We start from the raw sequence: 19,605 nt of genomic DNA, 5'->3' as shown, positions 1-19,605 counted from the left end.
CAAGGCGTTGTGGTTAGAAAGCATCTTTGATGCATTTGGGTCTGGCTTCTGGTTTAAAAAGAGGCTGGTCTTGACCCGAAAGTCAGGTCTCCGGAGAGCTGGTACTTAGAGCACTTAGCATCTGGACAAGTACAGCTGATGGACACTTGCCCCGGAAGGTTGGTTGGGAGGGCAAATCGCCTTGTCCAAATAAGGGTAAACTGTCTGGTAGGCCTGGCTTCCATAAGGGGATCCTTTTTGCCACCTTAAAGGGGAGTATCAGGTGCTTAGTAGACATGGCCTTTCATTCATTTATACTTTCATTTGTCCATCCGGAAAACCTTTGCTAAGCACCTGCCATATACCAAGCAATTCATGCAAACCTTTGTAACCCAGAAAAAGTAAGAAAATGGGCTCTAGGAGAGATTTCTGGAGTTTGAAGCAAGCTTCCCTGCTCACTGGCTGCGTGGTTACAGGTCAATCTCATCTCCTCCCTGGACCTCAGCCTCTCCACCCCTCTAGCACGGAGATAACCACACAGTTCTGTCATAGGTGCTTGTGAGGGTTATGTGAGTTCATCCACATAAACCTGCTTAGCATTGCACCTGGCACGAAGCAAGTGCTCAATAAATGTTAGTTATTATTGTGGCAGCCGTAGCCATCAAGTGTACATTTCTTGCTATGTGTCTGTGTCAATATGTGTGAGTTCTGGCCTGTGTGTGCACAAACAGTGAACTCTTTTAAATAAAAAGCTCGAGTTGAAAGGATATTCTGTGAACAGAAATGTGTATCATGAATGCCGGTGAGAATTATGGTGCTCTCTGGGCCCAGCCGGATTGAGGAAGGGGCCTGTGTGCAGGCCCCTATGTGTGTGCAGGGAAAAAGCGCTCTGAGTCACTTACCTGAGCACTGAACAGAATTAGTCAGATAATTGCCCCCTTTGTCCACGTTGTTGGAGAGCCCAGCCTGTGTGTGTGTGTGTGTGTGTGTGTGTGTGTAAACTTCATATGCCTGCACACTCCTTCTCTGGAATGAGCTTACTATTGCTTGAGGAGTTGAAGGTTGGCATTTTCTGGGCTTCATGGCATTTTCATGGGTTGTGGTGCTTTGCATTTTATAGGGTTTTTTTTTTTTTTAAGATAAAATGAAACGGTAGTGGGAAAAAAATCCTTATTTGATGGGTTTGAAGGGTTCCTCTGATTCTTAAATGTCATAGAGGGAAGAGAAGGGAGGTAAACAGGAAGAGGAAGGAAAGAGAGAAGAGAAAGTAGAGACAAGATAAAGGATAAAGAGAGAGGTGAGGGGGAAGTAAGCAAATATTTGACAAGTTCGAACTGATCTGCCTACTATTGTCCCACATATCTGGATGTTCCAGGGAACCATAGGAGGTTGATAATCACTGCAGTTATTTTCACTGCTAAGGGCTAAAAGATTTTAAGAAGCAAATTTAGGAGAAAATTTCACTTTGGGCTTGATGTATGAACACATTGAGCAATGGCTCCAAGTAACGACAACTACAGATTCTTTTTACCCTACACTCAATAAGAACAAAAGTGAAAACCAAAGTTCTCCAAACCCCCGATGATGTGTTCTGTCTCCCCACCTCTATGGAAAGGCCCGTGGAATGAGGCCAAGGCCCAATCCCATTCTTGCCTGTAGTTTTCCCGGCCCCTTTGGTCTGGGTGGGTAACCAAGTTCAGCTCAATGGACTTTCATAAGATCCACACGCAACTGCCTTAATATTCACTGATCTGATTTCCTTCTTACCCCTTCCTTATTTCCCAATTTGACACCTGGATTTCACTGTCCCTTATTTACACCTATTGGCTGGCAAAGGTTCTGACTTTTAAAATTAGAAAGCAAATATTTTAAATGAGCTAAATTTGAACCCCGAGGACTCAATTACCCTTGAATTTTTTTCATAAGTATAAAATGCCTAAGGGCCACCACCTTCCTTTCCACCTATTCATCCTTGCGGGGCTGGATGCAGCCCTCTGTATGGAGACAGGCAGTGGCGAAATCTGTCATCGCCCAGCCCCTGCCGCTGTCCAAAGGGACCGGAAGGCCAAGGAGGGAGCTACCCCCTGCCTCCACACTACCTGACTGAAGTTTTTACACTTCTCCACTTAGATCACACACAGCTTTACTCATCTTGGGGTTTTAGGTATGTTAGCACACGTGTGTACACGCTTGTACACATGCAGAGGCCAATCTATGGCTGCTTTACTTGGTAAGCCCTTTTGTTCATAATAACAGTAGCTAACAAGTGCTTACTATAGTAGAAATCATTATAAGCATGTTGCATGTATTAATTGATTTAAGCCTCGTAAACAACCCCATAGGGCTTTATAGGATTGTTTATAGATGAGGTAACTGGAGTTTGGTGACGTTAAGTAAGTTACTCAGGTCACAAGGCTAAGCAGCAGAACTAGGATTTGAACCCAGGCGGTACTGGCTCTAAAACCTATGTGTTCATCCAGCACTCCACCCTTCAGATCGCCTTCGCCATCAGAGGAAGAGCAGGTGTCTCCAGTCTCTTGCAGGGCTCTGTATATCTCGCAGCCTCACACCCAGCGATGTAGTTACACATTTCCTGACAAGCTCAGAACAAAGACCCTGAACCTTAGTAGAAAGTTATGCCTAGTAGGTGTTGCTGTACTCTTCCATGGTGTGTGTGTGTGTGTGTGTGTGTGCTCACGCGTCCGCGGCCTGGTGAGTGCAGGCCGCTGCTGAGCCACATCATCTGGGGATGCTGGGAAGGAAGAAGGTGCTGATGGCCAGAATCCCAGAGAGGAGGGGACTGGGGAACTAGAATTCCTGTTGGACTTGGGTTCATGTTCCTTGGAATCGGGGAGTTTACTCCCATCTATCCTCCTCTACACAGGCTTGGAGGCTTAACTTTCCACATGAGGCAGATGTAGGGAGGGTGGCCCCAGGACCTGTGTCAGTGTGGCCAGGTCAGAAGTGTCCCATGGATCAGGGGCAGTGTGCTTCCAACAGAACAGAGCCGTGCTTCTGGTCATCGAGAAGAGATCTGTCCCTCATCTCTAGAATCTTCCTTCTGGAAAGCAGCAGTGCAAATGACCAGGTCGAAGTAAGCTAAAAAAGCTAAAGGGTGGGCCCTCTCGCCCGCCTCCTGCCACCACACCGAGAAAGCAATTACCGAATCATACAGCACCACCCCGATCCAACATCATTACTCAACCCACATCACCAAGGAGACACCCATTAACCTAATCTCTGAGACGTACATTACAAAAAAAAAAAAAAAAGATGCTGATATGATCAACGAACACAATAATTCAAAGCTGAGACGCAGACATTGCTGCTAAACAATACTCAAATTCCTCCAGCTCAGTGTGACACAAAGTGCAGTCACCTCAATGTCACATCACAAAACACCAAGTAACAAACCTCACGCCGGCTGCAGGAACGCGTCCGGCCACAATGCGTTACAACGTACACCCAACACAATTCAAACTCTGCATCCCACCGGCGCACCCACACGCAAAGGCTGAAATCATGCGGCCACCAGAGCAATAGTAAACGCGACTCAGACACAGCAGTGGACCTGGAAGCACAGCACCTGGCCCTTCTGCACACCCAGCAGAAACCGGTCCCCGCCGCAGCCTCCCCAAGCTCAGCGTGCTCTTGACCCCCAAGCTCAGCGCAGCCTGCCAGAAAGCAGCGGCACCATCCGGTTTCTCCAGCAGGTGGATGTGTCCAGACCATCACCTTCAATAAGGCCTCCGGGCCCTGGTTGCTAGTAAGAGAATACACTGTCCCCTGAGCCTGCTTCCTGAGACAGGACGAACCCCGCTCTGTCCTGGTTGGGGTTTAATAAGACTTTGCTGTTACTGAGAACGACAGAGCTCCGGGGAGGGAGGGAAAGGTGGGGGAGGACTGGGAGGGGGCTCACCAGGCTGGGTGCGGGATTCCCCTTCCTCCACCAAGCCCTGCCTTCCGTGGCCATTCCAGAGCCGAAGCCCTCTTGCTGGGTGTTCACTGAGTATCGATTCAGTCTGCAAGCAATTTTAATATTTCTTCAGGGACTTTCCAGCAACAGCACAAGTCATTAATTCACCCTCCCAAATTGCTTATTCAATAGCAGGAACATGGCTCCTGAATAAAGTCCCAGAATTTATGTGACTCGCACGAGTCAGGAGGTCAAACAACTGTTATGGAGCGAAGTTAAAAATCCAAATAAAATATTGACACTTTTTTGGGGAGGGGGAGGGGGGGACGTAAAGGTATTTAAAATAGGTTTTTGTTGCAATGCCCCCAGGATAAAGAATGGAAGGAGACTGAAGACAAGTTGGAGTTTATAAAATCAATGGAATTTATTGCACATCTACTTGGCATTTAATAATTCTCTCATTTCCACATCCCCTGCACCCCATCCTAGCCATAGACAGAAAGATACACAGGTGTACAAGTGCACATTTATGCACATCAATACTGGTTCACGGACCAATATAAAAACACAGTTGTGATGTGAGAATCTAGACGCCCTGGGAAGGGACCAGTGATAAGTGTGACTGCGGCTTCCATGTTTGGCAGAAATTCATGAAGTAGGTTTTGATAAATATATCCAGTATTATAAATCTTGGATCAATGCATCAGAGCAGACATGAATATAAAGATACACTAATCATGGAAGTAGTTTCTAGAAACGTAGAAACCGAGAAACACTTCTGTGTGCGGTTTCGCCACGCGATCATGTACATGATTTGAAAACTCGAGAGACAGATAAAGAGATGGATGCAGAGAATTTGGAAACTCTACACCCAAACCTACCAGTGCATGTAAAACACTGAAACCATAGCCACTTAACCTAAAATTGTGGTTCGTTTGTTACACGGACGTGCTGTTCATCAAATACAGGGGAGAGGTTAAGCATGTTTGGAATCACTGCTGTATGCAATTTCTGTTTATTGTCTCCACATACATTTGCTCAGTTGTCCAGATCGCAGAGGCGAGAAGACTGTAGGGGAAATTTGTTCATGCCCAAATAGTTAATAAACACAGATAGCTATTAATGTAGAAATTTCCAGGAGAGGTAAGATGGTTCAGCCTATCCACACTGGAGTCCCAGGCCTGTACCCAAAGTCTGGCTCCAGTGCTGTTCAGCACGTGACCTTAGGCGAATTGCTCAGCCTCCTTGTTGTCGCGTTGGTGTAAGAGACAACATGCGTATTTGACAGAGTTGTAGTTCAGATTTGAATGAGAAAATGCACTTGTCACAATGCCTGTCAGTTAGTGAATATGAAATAAATTTTAGTTATTTCTTTTGCCGTTATTATATGCAGCTCTTCTATTCAGGGCCAGCCTCTCATAGATTCTATCATCTGTTCTTGATATGAGTTATTCTACCCAGTGGTTGGCAGCGTGGGTTCTGGAGTCAAGCTCCCAGGTCTAAATCCTGGCTCTGCTACTTACCAGCTGTGTGCGCTTGGGCAAGTGACTTAACTTCTCTGAGCCTCAGCTTCCACGTCTGTAGAATAGGGATAATAATCTTTGTAAGAAGTTGTAATAAATTAAATAATCCACCTAAAGTGCTTAGCACAGTGCCTGGTACATGGTGAGCATATATTAGCTCACTATATCCCTTAAGGTGTCATCCTTGGTATTAATAATAACATTCAGTTGTTTTTCAGCAAATAGTTTTTTTCTTCAAAAAATTCTTAAAATTCTGCAAATAGTTTTGAAATACTGACATCATGGGGGCGCCCTGGGTGGCTCAGTCAGTTAAGCTTCGGACTTCAGCTCAGGTCATGATTTCATGGTTCATGAGTTCGAGCCCCAAGTCGGGCTCTGTGCTAACCGCTCTGAGCCTGGAGCCTGCTTCAGATTCTGTGTCTCCCCCTCTCTCTGCCCCGCCCCAACTTGCACTCTCTCTCTCTCTCTCTCTGTCTCTCTAAAAAATAAATAAACATTGAAAAAAGCTTAAAAAAATATATGTAAATACTGACATCACGCCAGGCCCTGTTACTAGGTGCTGAAAATACAATAGTGAGAAAAATGGGCATGACATCTGTCCTTGTAGAGTTCAGCGTCCAGGGGAGGACTCAGGGTGAACTGAGTAAGCAAGAAAACAAGCTTTCAGCTCTGTGCTAGACCCTGAGGGGAAGAGGGGTTCAGGGCAGAATAGATCGGAAAGCCAGGGTGGAGCCAAACTGGGAAAGATTTTGAAGGCCAGGCTAAGGAATTTTGAATGAATTCCGTCAGTAACAGAACGCAGTTGCGGGGCTTAGCCACATCCCATTCTTTCAGCAGGCAGACTAATGGGTTGTTTTTGAATACTGAAGTAACTAGGTAAGAGGTAGAGGGGCTAGGGGCACAGAGGTCAGGTCCCACCTCTGCTGCCACTCAGGGCACTTCCTCCAGGCTTCCTTCCGCTCACCCAGGGAGGTGGGCATGCCAGGGAGGGACACGAAGGTTGGACGGGCAGGACTTGGTCCCAGCAGTGAGTCTACACAGCACCCCTTCCACTATCCTATCAGGATACGAGGCAGTCTTCTAGCCTCTGGACCTTCCCGAGCAGGACCGCGGGCTGGACAGCTGGTGGACCCCAGTTCTAGCCCAGAAGCCCTGACAGATGAGGGCAGGCCGGTGGCGAGAGGAGCTAGTCTGGTCACGCTCTGGGCTTGGCATGCACTGCAGACTGGTTTCCAAATGGTTAGTTAAACACATTGCCCCTTAATTTTTAAACCTATGCATATCTTGAAGTTAAATCAATCCATATGCTTACCATCCATCATATAAACCATCACTATTGCCCCCTTGGGCCAGCCCCATGGCCCATCTAGCCTGGTAAATTGTATCTGGCCTGGGCTCCCAGGGACACGTGGTGGAAGGATTATCGCCCTTAGTGCCAGTCTTAGAAGGCTAAGGTGATGCAGAATACCTAAAGAAATAATAGCTAAGGTGATATCTAAGGAACCCAGTGGGAATCTATCGTCTCGGAATGCACAAAAAACTATCTGCAAATTACTTTTATTTTTAACCTGTAGTTCAGTTGCCACAGAGGAACCGGTAGCTTCTTGAATTTTGGTTACTGGGCCAGTAGAAGTCAGGATCAGCAGATGGAGAGGTATGTCAATTGATAGAAATGAGTAAGGAACCTTCTCAGCCACTAAGACTTTCTCTCAACCCTCTCAAGGCTCCCTTCTATAACCACAAGGATGGGTTCTTCCTCCTCTGGCTTAAGCTAGTCCTCTCAAATACTATAGAGTTTAAGAGTAGTCTAGAGAACTTGCTTAAATCCAGATTCCTGGGCCCTACCACCATCAGAAACTCTAATCAGGAGGCGTGGGGTGGTCCTCAGGGATCGCATTTTAGCACGAGTCCAGGGGATTCTAAATGCAGGTCGTTCAAGGACACTGGTTTGAGGAAACTCTTCTGCAAACTTTTCATTTATTGGAGCTCAGTCGTGACTTCTGAGAAGCAACCAAAGAGGCAGAAGCTCTTGACACATGTAGGGGGACCCCTGTTAACCTCGGAAGCTGTGCATTCCAGCTCCGCCATGCTATGGCCAGAACGGAAGGTCCTGCCCATACCTTCTCCTCACCAGCGGCCGTTCTCATGCACAGACCCTGCCTGACCTATGGTTAGTTGTCCAAACCCAAACCTGTAGGGCATGTGAGTGGGCGCGGGCAGGCAACTCTAAGCTGCACAAATTGCCAAGCTGGAACCTGGGACGACAGAGTTCACACAAAGAAAGTGCTTCCGGGCTGCCAGTGGGGAGGGCAGATTGGATGGATGCTGTGTCCTCTGCGAGGAGGAAGTGGTAAATTTAGGGTTTTAGTTCCTGGGATGTACAGAGGGGAAATTCTAGTTCTTTACTCCCCCGGAGTGGGGGGAGGTAGGGACCATTTTTTAGGAGAGGTGAAATCTTCCTGGAGAATCTATGATCCCTAACTCGAGGTTCTGCTGTGAAAAGTCTCCAGCTGTTTGCTGGAGACTGGTCCAGGTCAAACTGGTCCAGTTTGACTCAGGGCTGAGCCAGGGACACGTACCTGATAGAGGCTTTCTCAAGGGCCTGTGTTGAAGCGATTACGTGCAATCACTGGGCAAAATATCCTTTGCTGAAGCAAAAATCATTGTGTCCTTTGGAGTGACCCAGCCTGCCATAGCCAGGCAGCCCAAAGCTCTGGCAGGGGCCCCTCCCACCGCTCGCCTGGCTCAGTGGGCCGTGGGGTCAGCTAGTCTGAGACATTCCCTGGAGTTCCCTTAGTTTACCAAATCAGGAAAGACTTTCCCTCTGTGAAGAGGGAAGTATTTTCTGCAAAAACTGTGAAGTGAGCAGTCTACTATCCTCGGGCAATTTCAACTGATTTTTACATGTATATGGCACGCGTGTGGGGGTACCTAGGACTTCTTGCGCTAAAAAACCATTTCAGCAAACCAGTAATATGACCAGGCCTGGGGCCAGGCGGAAGGCCAGAAGGCTATTCTACTAGGAAGTAATTCCAGTGTAGGGAAAGCAGTCTGTTCTAGGCAGCTGGACGGGACGTGATGGGGACAGGCTTGCAGATCATGTGTATATATCACATTGTCAGCGGCTGCTTCTAGTAGGTGTTACTACTCCCGTTTTAGAGCAGGGAATACTGAAGCTCAGGGAGCCCCTTACCCTTGGTTTCTCAGAACACAACAGCAGAGACTGGAAATAGAATCCAGGAGTTTGGACTCTGGGCTTTAGGGTCTCTCTTTTCTGGAGGCAGGAGAGTTTGGTGGTTATGGGTATGGGCCCTGCATTTAGTCCACTTGAGTTCAGTCCCCAGACTTGCCACTAAGTAAACGGGTGATCTTGGGTAAATGATAATATGCCACATCTACAAAATGGGCTATTGTGAGGATTAGGTAAACTATTTGTTTGGGGCACACAGAACACTGCCCAACACATAGTAAACACTCAATAGACAATGGCTTTCATTACTGGAGCTCCTGCTAAGGGAGCACTGCTCCTAGAAATCCTGACCGGCCCAGTCCCGGAAATGCCGCCACCTGTCTCTCCAAGGTGAGCTGTCTGAGGTCACCCCAATGCTAATAGGACCTCTTCTCGTCTCCACCTCAGGGGGAGTTTTTGCACACCATTTATTATCATATAATACAATGCAATATAATATCATACATAACATAACATAATATGATGGGTAGGTTAACTTGGAAACCCTGAGGCGGACCGTGGATGGATGGATAGATGAATAGATACATTTGTACTAAGTATACATACATTATATCATTCTATTGATTTGTAAAAAGTTCCCGGTCTGCCTGGCTGTAATGAGATTTTTGAACTTTGCGTGGCGATCAATGAGTGGAATATTATTGGCCTGGAGAATTGATATACCTGCTCTCAGTGGCTTGTTCTGCTCCCAGGCTGCCCCGGCCCCCCAGGTGTACGATTTCAGCAGACACTTAACCTTTTTTACAGTGTCATCAGGCTAAAAGGAATCTAATAGTGACACAGGACTTGTGCTCAGCACTCTGCCACTATTGCTTTCCTGTCACAAATAATTTATAGCCTTCTATTTCCATCCCTGAGCCTGCACCCCAGCCCTGCCTCCCGCTTTCCCCCAGCTCCCGGGAATCAATAAACTCACACAGCCACAGTGGGACTACAGGGTGCCCAGAGACAGACAGACGGACAAAGAGAAGGGAGAGCGACAGAGGGGCAGAGAAAGACAGAGAACGAAGCACAGAGGCAGGGATGCGAGGTGGAGAAAGAAGTGAGAGAGGGAGGAGAGCCAGCGGAGGGGTAAGAGTGTCCCCAGCGCTTTCTTGGAATGTTGAGAGCTCCTCGGTTTCTTCATGAGTTTAACAAACTGTTAATGGGAGTCTCATTACATGCCTTCCTTCTGACTCACAGAGCTGATGAAACTGTTTTGATCTCCAGCTCGGTGGGAGGTGGAGGCTTCCTGGGAATTTAACCAAAGAAAGAGTGGCTTCGCCCCCCACCCCCCTTGTCGTCTATACCCCCAAGCGCCACCACAGCTCCCTGGCATCTACCGGTCCCGAAGAAGCTACTGCTCATACTGTCTGTGGACCCTTCCTGGGGCCCCCAGGCAGAGGACCCTAATGTATCTTCCTGAGAGTGTCTCTGATTCACCTCTTTTGGGGTCAGGCTGTGACACCTGCCACTGGTGTTTCCTGTCTTCTCAGTGCCCTTTCCAGGGCCGCCATAGCAGCTACACTGGCCAGGCTGGACCGTGCTGGGCTGAGAGGCCTTCTGCCCGTACCTGGCTCAGTCCCTAAAGAGAAAGCAGCCAGTCCTGGCGGTCACTCATAGGAGTAATGCTACTACTAGTCGTGATTATTGTTATTAGCAACATTAGCATGTATTGAGCCCAGCATCATACAAATCATCTTACATGCGTTATCCTGTTTACCCCACCACAATCCTAGGAGGTGGGCAGTATTATTATCTTATTTTACAGGTGAGGGAGTAAGAGACTGCCAAGGGTTTCACAGGCAGTTAAGTAACAGAGCCGAGCCTGACCCAGAGCCCAGAGCCCATCCCCTTCTTCCCTTTGCCCTAGTCGCACCCTTGCTAAGTGCCTAAAGTCCCCGTGCTGGGGCTCAGGCAAAGCCAGAAAGGTGGAGGAGGAAGGGCATCGCTGTGAAGGAGAACATGCTAGAAAGGGAAGTGATGAGCAGGCGTCCTGACGTGTTCCCATGGCAACAGGAAACAGCGCTGCTCGGCTCCCCTGAGTAGAGCTATGGCCTCCAGCACCCCCACTGCACCCTCCGAAGACCCATACCTGCAGACTTGACTTGAAGGCCAAGCCTGCCCGGGGCCATGGAGGCCAGGATGTGTCTGGTTGTCTCGCCGTGCCAAGAATGAAAAAGATCGGAAGAGAAGGAAGATCAACGGGGGGAAATAGTGCCAGACAATCACCCAAAGCAGTGCTTTACTTTATCCTTTTAAGCTGTGGTGATATTCCCACGAGTTGTTGGGTTGTGTACAGGATGCAGGGGGGCAATGGATGACTACCAGGGAGCCGCGATCTCAGTTCTTAAATTTCCCGAGAGCAGCTCTGGGGACTAGCAAGTGCCCACTGCCTGGGGGGCATGGATGGACGCCAGGAGCATTAGTAACTCATGGCAGGCATCCCGCCCAGCTCCTGTCCCATGCACCACCAAGCCCCCATCAGGGAGTAGTGATTTTCTATCACTTGCTGCCTCAGCTAAATCTGCACTGGTGCCTCAGGGGTCAGAGGCTCTGGGTAACAAAGATAGAGACCCCACAAGGCCATCTAGTTACCTGTCTTCAACCAGCCCCAGCCCTGGGGCTCCCTTAGTCCAGGGCTCATCAGCCCGCAAGCCAGAGCCACCCACAGAAGGACCAGTGAGATCCCAGAAGCTTTTGCTGCAGTGAATTAGGAGCGGCTGCTCTGAGCTGTGTACACAGCCTCCTTCTAGACTTTTCCGGTACACCCGTCTACATCGCCCTTAGCCACTGTCCCATCTTTCCCATTGTGATCATGCTCCAAACATTCCCCCAACTCTTGGGAGATGACCTTCCCTTCTGCTTCGCTGAGAGATAAAAACTGTAAGAGCTCCTTCTCGAAGCTTTTGGCCACCTCAAAATGCACCATCTCTCACCAGCTCCCCCTGGCGCCTCTCCTTGTTCTGTCTCGCTTTCTCCCATCATCCACATTCTGTCAGGCAACTTCAGGCCCTCCCTCTTCTCTGGTTCTCCCTCCTCAGCCTGCAAGTGTACCCAAGTCTTTCCTCCCCCAACCAGCCTTCCCTCCACTCAGCTGTCAGTTCCATCCACCGGCTTCCACATTTTTCTCTCTTCCTTTCTACGAACTCCCGAAGGCAGGAATCTACTTTCACTGCCTCCCTCTCCTCCTATTCAATCCCTAACCTTTCTGTCTGGCTCCTGCTCCAGTTGCTTTGTTGACACCTCTGTCCCCCAAGTCCCCAAACCTGTGCCTCTTCTTATTCCCAGTTCCCTCCAACCTTTGCATTGTCACCGATGCCGCGAATTGTCTTCTCCTTCCGGAAACGTTTTTCTCCGTCGATTTAGGTGAAACCGCCCAATCCTTGCTCTGCCATTTCCAGTGTAACCAATTCTGGCCCCTCTGCAAGGTCAGGTTCTTTCCCCCAGCCTGTGAAAGTCAGTGCCCTCCAACATCCACTCCTTCGGCCTCTTGTCCCTATCGACGCTCTTTTTCCTTGATGGTTTCTTAAATCCACATGTGCTGTGCCAGCTGGACACCCCCCTCCCACCTCAAACACTGCGTGTCTGAGACAAAACCCGCCACCTCCCTGTGTCTCTCCTCCTGACGGTGGTACAAACCCCCAGCCTTCCAGGTACACAGAATTAGGTTCTTAGAGCCATGCTGGACTCCAGTTAGGTGCCCAGTCGGCCATTCTGCCTTCATGACGTCTTACAGACTCTTTCTTTTCTTTCCTGTGATCTTGCGCCTGTATATTGCTTTACCAGGATCTGTTTGCAAGTGTCCCCTCTGGTTTAGAAATCACTCATGGCTTGAGATTCTCTAAACCTGGTTGCTGTATGTTGGGAGAAGTATGACAAAGTACCAGAAAAAGCCCACATTCTAGAGACTGAGTTCTGACTCTGCCCTGACAGTGTGATTTTGACTAAGCTACTTAACCTCTGTTAGCTTTGGTTTTCCATCTGAAAAACGAGGATAATAGTATCTACTTTGGAGGTTGTTGGGAGAATGAACAGTAGCATATATAAGTAATATAAATTGCATATAATGTTGGCGCATAATAGATGCCCAGCAAATGGAAAAATCACGATCGTCGTCGTCACTTCCAAGTTTTCAGCCTTATTTCCTCTTGCTTCTTTCTGTACCTCCACTGCTCCTGGCTGGCTGGTCTGGGCTTTACCCCTAAAGCTCATTTGGCTCTATGCCTTGCTTCTGTTTTCCTCCAGTACCTACTTTTCATGGTCCCTACCCATCCCCTCTGCCACGGCTTCTCTGTTCACCTTAGAACCATGTTATTTTTTTCATTGCAGAGGAGACCTTAGAGATCCTGTAGTCCAACCTTTTTTACTTTACAACTGAAAAGTAAAGGTCCAGAAACGTAGAGTGATGTACCTCTGAGGCCCAGAGCAGTAGAATGATGAGCCCAAAGCTATGGTGGCCGATTAATGGCAGAGTCAGAAGCAGGACTCAGGGTCCCGGCCAGGCATCCCGGTGCCCTTATCACTCTCCTCCGTGCCTTGGGCCCCTTCATCTGTTCAGCCCTGTCCTGCTTTGAAGGTCTACATGAAGCTCTGCCTCCTCAGTGACTTCTTTCCCAGTCCCCACCTGCAAGGTGGCTGGATTCCTCCCTTGCCTCCCTCTAGCGCTTATGGCCTGGCCCCTCGGGGCTCCTTTGCTTTCTTTGGGTGTATGTCCTCCCTCCCCAACTTCATCTCCAGCACTGTGAGGCAGGTGCCTTACCTCTATTGCCTGTGGGTGCTCGGTTAAACCTGGTTACAGTGGAGTCTGCTCATGGTTTGTGACTCACCTGGTCAGTGTGGGTGAACTTGACTCACACGCCACTCTGCAGGGAGGAGTGATGCCATTGGAGAAATTGCCTCAAGGGTACCTATTTTGACTAGCGGATGGAGGGGAGCATTCCTTGGTCTTGGCCCCAGCATTGGTCTTTTGCACGTCTGAGCCCTGGGCTTCTCAGACCACTGACAAGCAGGCCTATCCCCAGTCCTGGGACGTTTGATCCAGCCCTCTACCCCTAAAGTGCACAGGGTGGGTGCGAGGCTTTTCAACTAGGCTGGAAAGGAAGCTGTGGCCCAAGTAAGACCCCAGAAAAGCAGGCCATTGGGCCAGCAAGCTGGGCAGAGATAGGACAGTAAGTGGGCTCAGGAAGAAGTTGTTCAGGGCCTGACATCTGGCAAAGGGACCATGTGCTACGTTGGATTCCCTGGGACAAAAAGGGTCATCTGTGACCCAGCCCTTTCCGGGCTATTTCTTTTTAGCCCAAGAAATAGGAAAATCTCACTTTCCCCCCCAACTCTAGAAGACTGTGATACAGTCCCAATAGGAAAACCAGCTCCTAAATGATCTCTAGACAAGGGAGTCTTGTTCCCAGGAGGAGGCTTGCGTGTGGTTGAGGAGGGAAGGGGGGACAGCAAGCCATCAGGGCAGCCCCCACCCCCAGAAAGGGGAAGGATGCTGTGCTCCACTCACTCTGCTGCCCCAATCCTTGCTACCAAAAATCAAGCTGCAATTCAGATGATGCACACCGCAGGAGAGAATACAGACTCCCTCTGTCCAGCTGCACTAGGTTGGGTCTGCAGAGCCAGTGGGAGGGAAAGTGCGTGCCTTGCAGCAGTCAGTGAGGGCAGGGGTGCAGGGAACAGCTAGCTACATGAGGAAGGAGCTTGGGAGAGCCCCTCTGGGCTGGGCTGGAGCTGGTGCAGGCAGGAGAAGGCACGTGATGTGTGATGCTGTCGTGATGCTGTTGCAGGATCATCAGGACCAAAGTTCAGCAGCCTTTCCACCCAACGCCGGATGGGGCTGGGACGGGAGTGACTGCCCCTGGCCACACCATTGGTAAGAGGGCTCAGGGAAGGGAGGAAGCGGGGGCCCACCCAGGAGAGCCAGGACGCCACCCCCATTCCCTTCAAAATGGCATGCCTGCTGAGGCCCCAGGACCCTTTCCCCAGCCCACACTCTCCCTGAGCTCCTAGAGGTGGGGATCTCCCCAGGAGACTAGCTCACCAGGACTGTTTTTGCTTCTTACGCACATCACCTTGTAGCTGCCTTGTCTGTCTTTCTGTCTCTGTCTCCTTCCAAATCAAGCTTTTCCTTTGGCTTTTCTTCTCTCCCTGCCTTCCCCTTCCTCATCTTTTGTTTTTATCTGATTCTGTCTCCCCTTGCCCCTTTTTCTTTCCTGCCTACCCTCTTACTGCCTTTTTAAAATTTTTTAAATTCTTTCTCTCTTCTCCCCTCCTCTCCCTTCTCTCTCTCCTTTCCTCTCTCTGCCTCTCCCTTTCTCTTTTCTCCTCTCTGTATGTGTGGCTCTGGATCTGTTCACATCTCTCTGCTTCGCTCTTCACAGCTTCTCTCCTCTTAGCCTGTCTCTTCTTGATCTGTCTCTCCTTCCTCCCCTCTGTAACTCTCTGCTGCTCCAGCCTCCTTGTTTACTGATCCTTGGCCATGGCCTCTCAGAGACACAACCCAGGCCTACCAGAGCACCAGATAGACCCCCCCCCCCCATATTGTCTTCCCTTTGACCCAAGGGTGCTTGGTGGTCCTGCAGCCATAGATGAAGCCTGGAGTTTAAGGGGCTGAAATGTGATTATACTTTTGTTGCTGCCCCTCTTGGAAGCTGTCCCCTTATCTCCTGACCAGCAGGAAGTAGAATGGCTGGTCCCAGGCCTCCTGAAGTTGGCAGGAGCCGCTGTTCATGAGGCCGTGTCACAACGTGCGCCGGGAGGGAGGATCGGGCCGGGCTGTACCTGAGCAGAGTGAATGGTTTCACTAGTCTGTGCCCTGAGGGAGAAATTGGGAACTTCCCAAGTGATTTCAAGACCAGAAGCAACTGGAAGAGAGGAGCTGTGCCCTCCTGGGGAATATCGTGGCCATTCTTGTGTCTCCTAGAGAGAGACAGTTCTTAGAAAGCCACGGCGTCTGAAAGGAGATAAGTAAAGGCCAGCCCAGGAGACCAGAGGCAGCGAGCTGGGGTTTGTTTAGAGGGCGGAGGAGAACATGGGCTCGCCATCCCTCTTAATCCTCTGCTTCTCTCTGCCCCCAGCCTCGGGGCTTTGGTCTGTGATCACAACTGTTATCCTGATGGCATTTCCTCCTTACTCTCGTCCAGTTCCCAGTACGGCCTCCCCTCCTGTTTCCAGCGCCTCCAACGATCCAGTGGGATCCTACTCTATCAACGGGATCCTGGGGATCCCTCGCTCCAATGGTGAGAAGAGGAAACGTGATGAAGGTAGGGAGGAGGGAAGAGGCTTGGCTTCCCTGTGCATGCTTTGTCCTTGGACTCAGGGCTCCGGTTTCGGCCCGGCCTCGCAGCTGCTCTGCTGGGAGATCAGTTTTAGTAGCAAAGCCCAGGTCCCCCTACTGCCCTGCTGGCTCCTGGAGAGAGAGGCAGGCTGCTGGTGGGGCCATCAGCTTCACCATCTGCTCAGCAGTCTTGGTGGCCTCACCTTCCACCGGGACTGCCCCTAATATCCCAGTGGGGTGCCAGGGGAGAAGCACAAACCAGGTACCTTGGGAGGGTTCGGGAAGTTGGGGGACAGCTGGTCTTTGACCCAAGGATGAGAGGCCGATCTGCCTTATTCTTACCTGATCCGACCCCTCAAAAGATGGGGGCGTGATGTCACGTGCAGCTGACCCAAGTGTCCTTTCTCTGTGACACATGGATTCTGCCCCCCATTGAGCTGGACACGGGCCCTCTGTACTCTTCTTCCCTATGGGAGGAGACACCACTCAGGCTCCTCTCTGTCCCTTCCCTTCCGTTCCCTATAATGCCTCAAGTGCAGCCAGCTGTTAGGCAGGGAGTTCAGGTGAGGGAGAAATGAAGAGGAGGAAGAGAGGGGAAAGGATACAGGAAGAGGGAGTGGTGGCCATGGGCCTGGGAGAAGGTGTTTTACAAATGTTGGGATGTGAGGGGTCCCTTGGTGACCATCTGGTGCTCTTCTCATGCATGAGCCCAGGGCGCAGGGCTGACCAGCCCAGACAAACGGAGACACCAGTGTCTCAAGCCTGCTTCCTGCCCCAGTCTCATGGTCCCTGCTGGGGAAGCAGTAACCTTCTGGTCTAGGGAGGTCTAGAGAATCTCCCATGAAATAGAATCCTCTAGAGATGAGCATACAGGGGGACTGCATACCCCTTTAGCCTGGACAGTCCCAATTTATGCTCTTTGTCTCTGCATCTTGGCCAGTCAGCATCTCCTTTTTCTCTCAAAAATGTCCTGTTTGGGCAATAAATCATGTGGCCATCCCAAGCATAGACAAGCCCTTGATTGGGGCGGCTTTAGAGGGTAAGGAACAGAGAAAAGGAACAAAACTGAGCTTCCCTGGGCCCAGGCTGAGGGGAAAGAGAGTGTGAAAGCCCTGGCCTCCAGCGGAAGGGACAGGACAGGCCTAGGTCTGGCAAGACAGTGATGACCTGGTGCTGGCCTCCTTCCAGAAGCCCTAATGGCCTCGTTTCACAGGGAAACAGCTTGTCTGGCTCTATTTCTCCTTCTTCCAAAATATCCAAACCCATTTGGCTGCCACGGCCTTTGCCACTCACTAAATTTCATTGTGGTTGTTTTGGCGGCCACCCTTGATGGGCAGGGGGAGGCTTCGCGAAAGGCCCTAAGTCCTAATTCTCCCTGGGGGCTGACCATACTCCAGCCTTAGCCAGGTGCCCTGGCACCCTGAGTGGTTGGGAAGATTCTGCCTCAGGCCCCAAGGGTTTCTCCTTTAACCACTGGCCCCTGCATTTTTTAGAGTGTGAGATGTCCAGCAGGCAGGGCGGGGGAGGCCACAGGACCCCCTGTGTGCTCTCCCCTGCTGGTTCTCAGTTGGGGCCAAGCATACCCTCTGCTTCCCGGGCTCCCGTGGGCCATGAGAGGAGGCCAAGAGTAGGGAGGCACTGGCATGAGGCTGTGGCCACCCAGGGTCAGGCCCCACTGGCCCAGAACAGACTGCTCTCCTCCCTGCAATTGATTACATTCATTGTTTCAAGTCAATTCAATTCAGTGAACCTTTTCCTGTGCATCAGCTGCAAGAAAGGCTTGGTGCTACAGGATCCCAAAGCAGAACAAGATATGATTCTTGTCCTTAAGGAGCTTCCAGTCTAGCGGGGCGTGTAAAACACGTGACCCCAGAAAGCAGAAAGCTCCATCAGATATCTGTGTCGTGATGGGAGGCCTGGGCCGCAGGCCATGGGAACTCAGAGTCAGGAGGGAGTAACCTGGCAGAAAGGGCCGCATTTTGAGGAGGAACCTGAACGATGGGTGAGGGGCATGTGCACGGACGATGCAGGGTGAAATTCTGTCTGGTGGGGGAGCCTTAGGACCAGAGGGTGCTGTGCCGGGAAGGTGCAGATGTGCTCTGGCAGAGTTGCGAGGGCACTAGGGAAGGGCTGGGAGGGAAGCTCAGTAGATGGGTTAGGGCCACAGGGGGCTAGGCCAAGACCGGACCAACTATAAGGAGTCTAGACTTTTTTCTGCAAGCATGAGTAGCCACTGAAAGTGTCTGAGCAGGAAGAGAGAAGAGCAGGGCCGGGTTTGGGAAGACCATCCTCCAGCAGAGTGACCGTGACGGGAGTGGGGAGACATCTCAGGAAGCAGTCAGTATCTCCTAGGTGAAGGATAATGGGGACTCTTAGGTTCCTCTTCCTGCTTAAACACTTCTCTCCTGGGCCTAGCCAGGGTACAAGGAGGATCAGAGGCCCTGTTTCTTTTTTTTTTTTTTTTTTTTGGTGGGGGGACGGTTCTCTGGCCTTGACTCCTGCTTCTCTTGACTAACCCCAAACCAGATGGAGCTGCCCTTTCCCTGGTGGAGGCCAGCACCTTTGAGGGAGGCTAGGTCTCCCTGACCTTCCCCCACCCACCCCCCCCCAGGCCACGGTGCACACTTGACCTGTCAGATCCAGGTGGAAGGGAGAAGAAGGAAAGGAGAGAGCAAAGGCAGACCTTTCGCAGCCCTGCCCCCTCCCCCACCCTGGGTGCCTCCAAGCAGCCAGGCCCAGTTTGCATTAGGGAGCAGCTCAGATGATTAAGAATAGGAGAGATAATTATGTGTCAAGATGATGTAGCCCAAGTCTGCAGTCAGGCCAAGGTAGCACAGCAGCTGGCAGGCTGGTAGCAGGAGGCAGCCTCAGGCGTGGGCTGCAGACACCCAGGTATGTCCTTCAGCTACTGGGCCAGCACCGAGGGCTAAGAGAAAACCGACTTGGGGCACTGAGGGGTGTTGGGATGAGAACGGGGATCCATGTCAAGGGACTAGACCTCGGGGGAGTGGAGGGGCATATCTTCCTCCCGGAGGACCCCACTCTCCCTGCCAGGCTGGCTCTCCTTGGGCCCCACACACTGTGGCATCTTTCTAGAAGTGCCATATCCCGAGGGCAAGCCGTGAGCCTGTCTGTCCTCAAGGAAACCACTCCCACTCCCGCCTCTGGGTACGGTCCAGCCTATTCTTCAGCTCTAACAATGTCACGGTGGTGGGCATTAGCGAGGACAATCACTGCGGCGTGTGCTGGCATTATTGGAGACAATCTCAGCAGTAGTTATTGGTGTTCACAGTGATAATACCCAGAGCGTTATTGGCATTGGCACTCCGAATATGGACAGCGTTATTAGTATCTGCAGCAATCATATCTGTGGGGATATTAGTAAAGGGCCGATCAGCTGTGACTCTGGGGAGAAAGGAAACCCACAGTGGCTGTCAGCCTGCTTGAGACGCCTTCTCACACCCTGGCCATTGGAAGTACGGAAACATTCCAGGGCTTTCCTTTGAGAAATGTGCTAGTCAGGAAGCTTTGACACTCCCCACCTGCCTGAGTCCAGGAGCCCCCAGAATGGGACAGGTAGATGGGCCTGGGTAGATGAGGAAGCTGTTTCATGAAGTATCCAGAAGACAGGCTGTCTATCAGTCTGAGAAGGTAGATCCCCATTTAGTACCCTGCTAAA

At 50.7% G+C, this 19,605-nt stretch overlaps 1 protein-coding gene across 2 annotated transcripts in view; it reads left to right on the top strand.

Annotated features, from left to right (window-relative positions):
* PAX2 (paired box 2) overlaps nt 1-19,605 on the top strand; it is a 77,487-nt gene that overhangs the window by 16,365 nt on the left and 41,517 nt on the right. For both annotated transcript variants that reach the window (XM_081790474.1, XM_081790473.1), the window contains exons 4-5: nt 14,437-14,522; nt 15,793-15,912. In XM_081790474.1, the coding sequence (XP_081646600.1) occupies nt 14,437-14,522; nt 15,793-15,912 (206 nt within the window). The remainder of the gene's footprint in view (nt 1-14,436; nt 14,523-15,792; nt 15,913-19,605) is intronic.

Source organism: Panthera onca, chromosome D2, assembly GCF_046562875.1.
Source record: "Panthera onca isolate mPanOnc1 chromosome D2, mPanOnc1 haplotype 2, whole genome shotgun sequence".
NCBI classification, from domain to species: domain Eukaryota; kingdom Metazoa; phylum Chordata; class Mammalia; order Carnivora; family Felidae; genus Panthera; species Panthera onca.
This window is presented reverse-complemented; position numbering and strand designations above follow the sequence as displayed.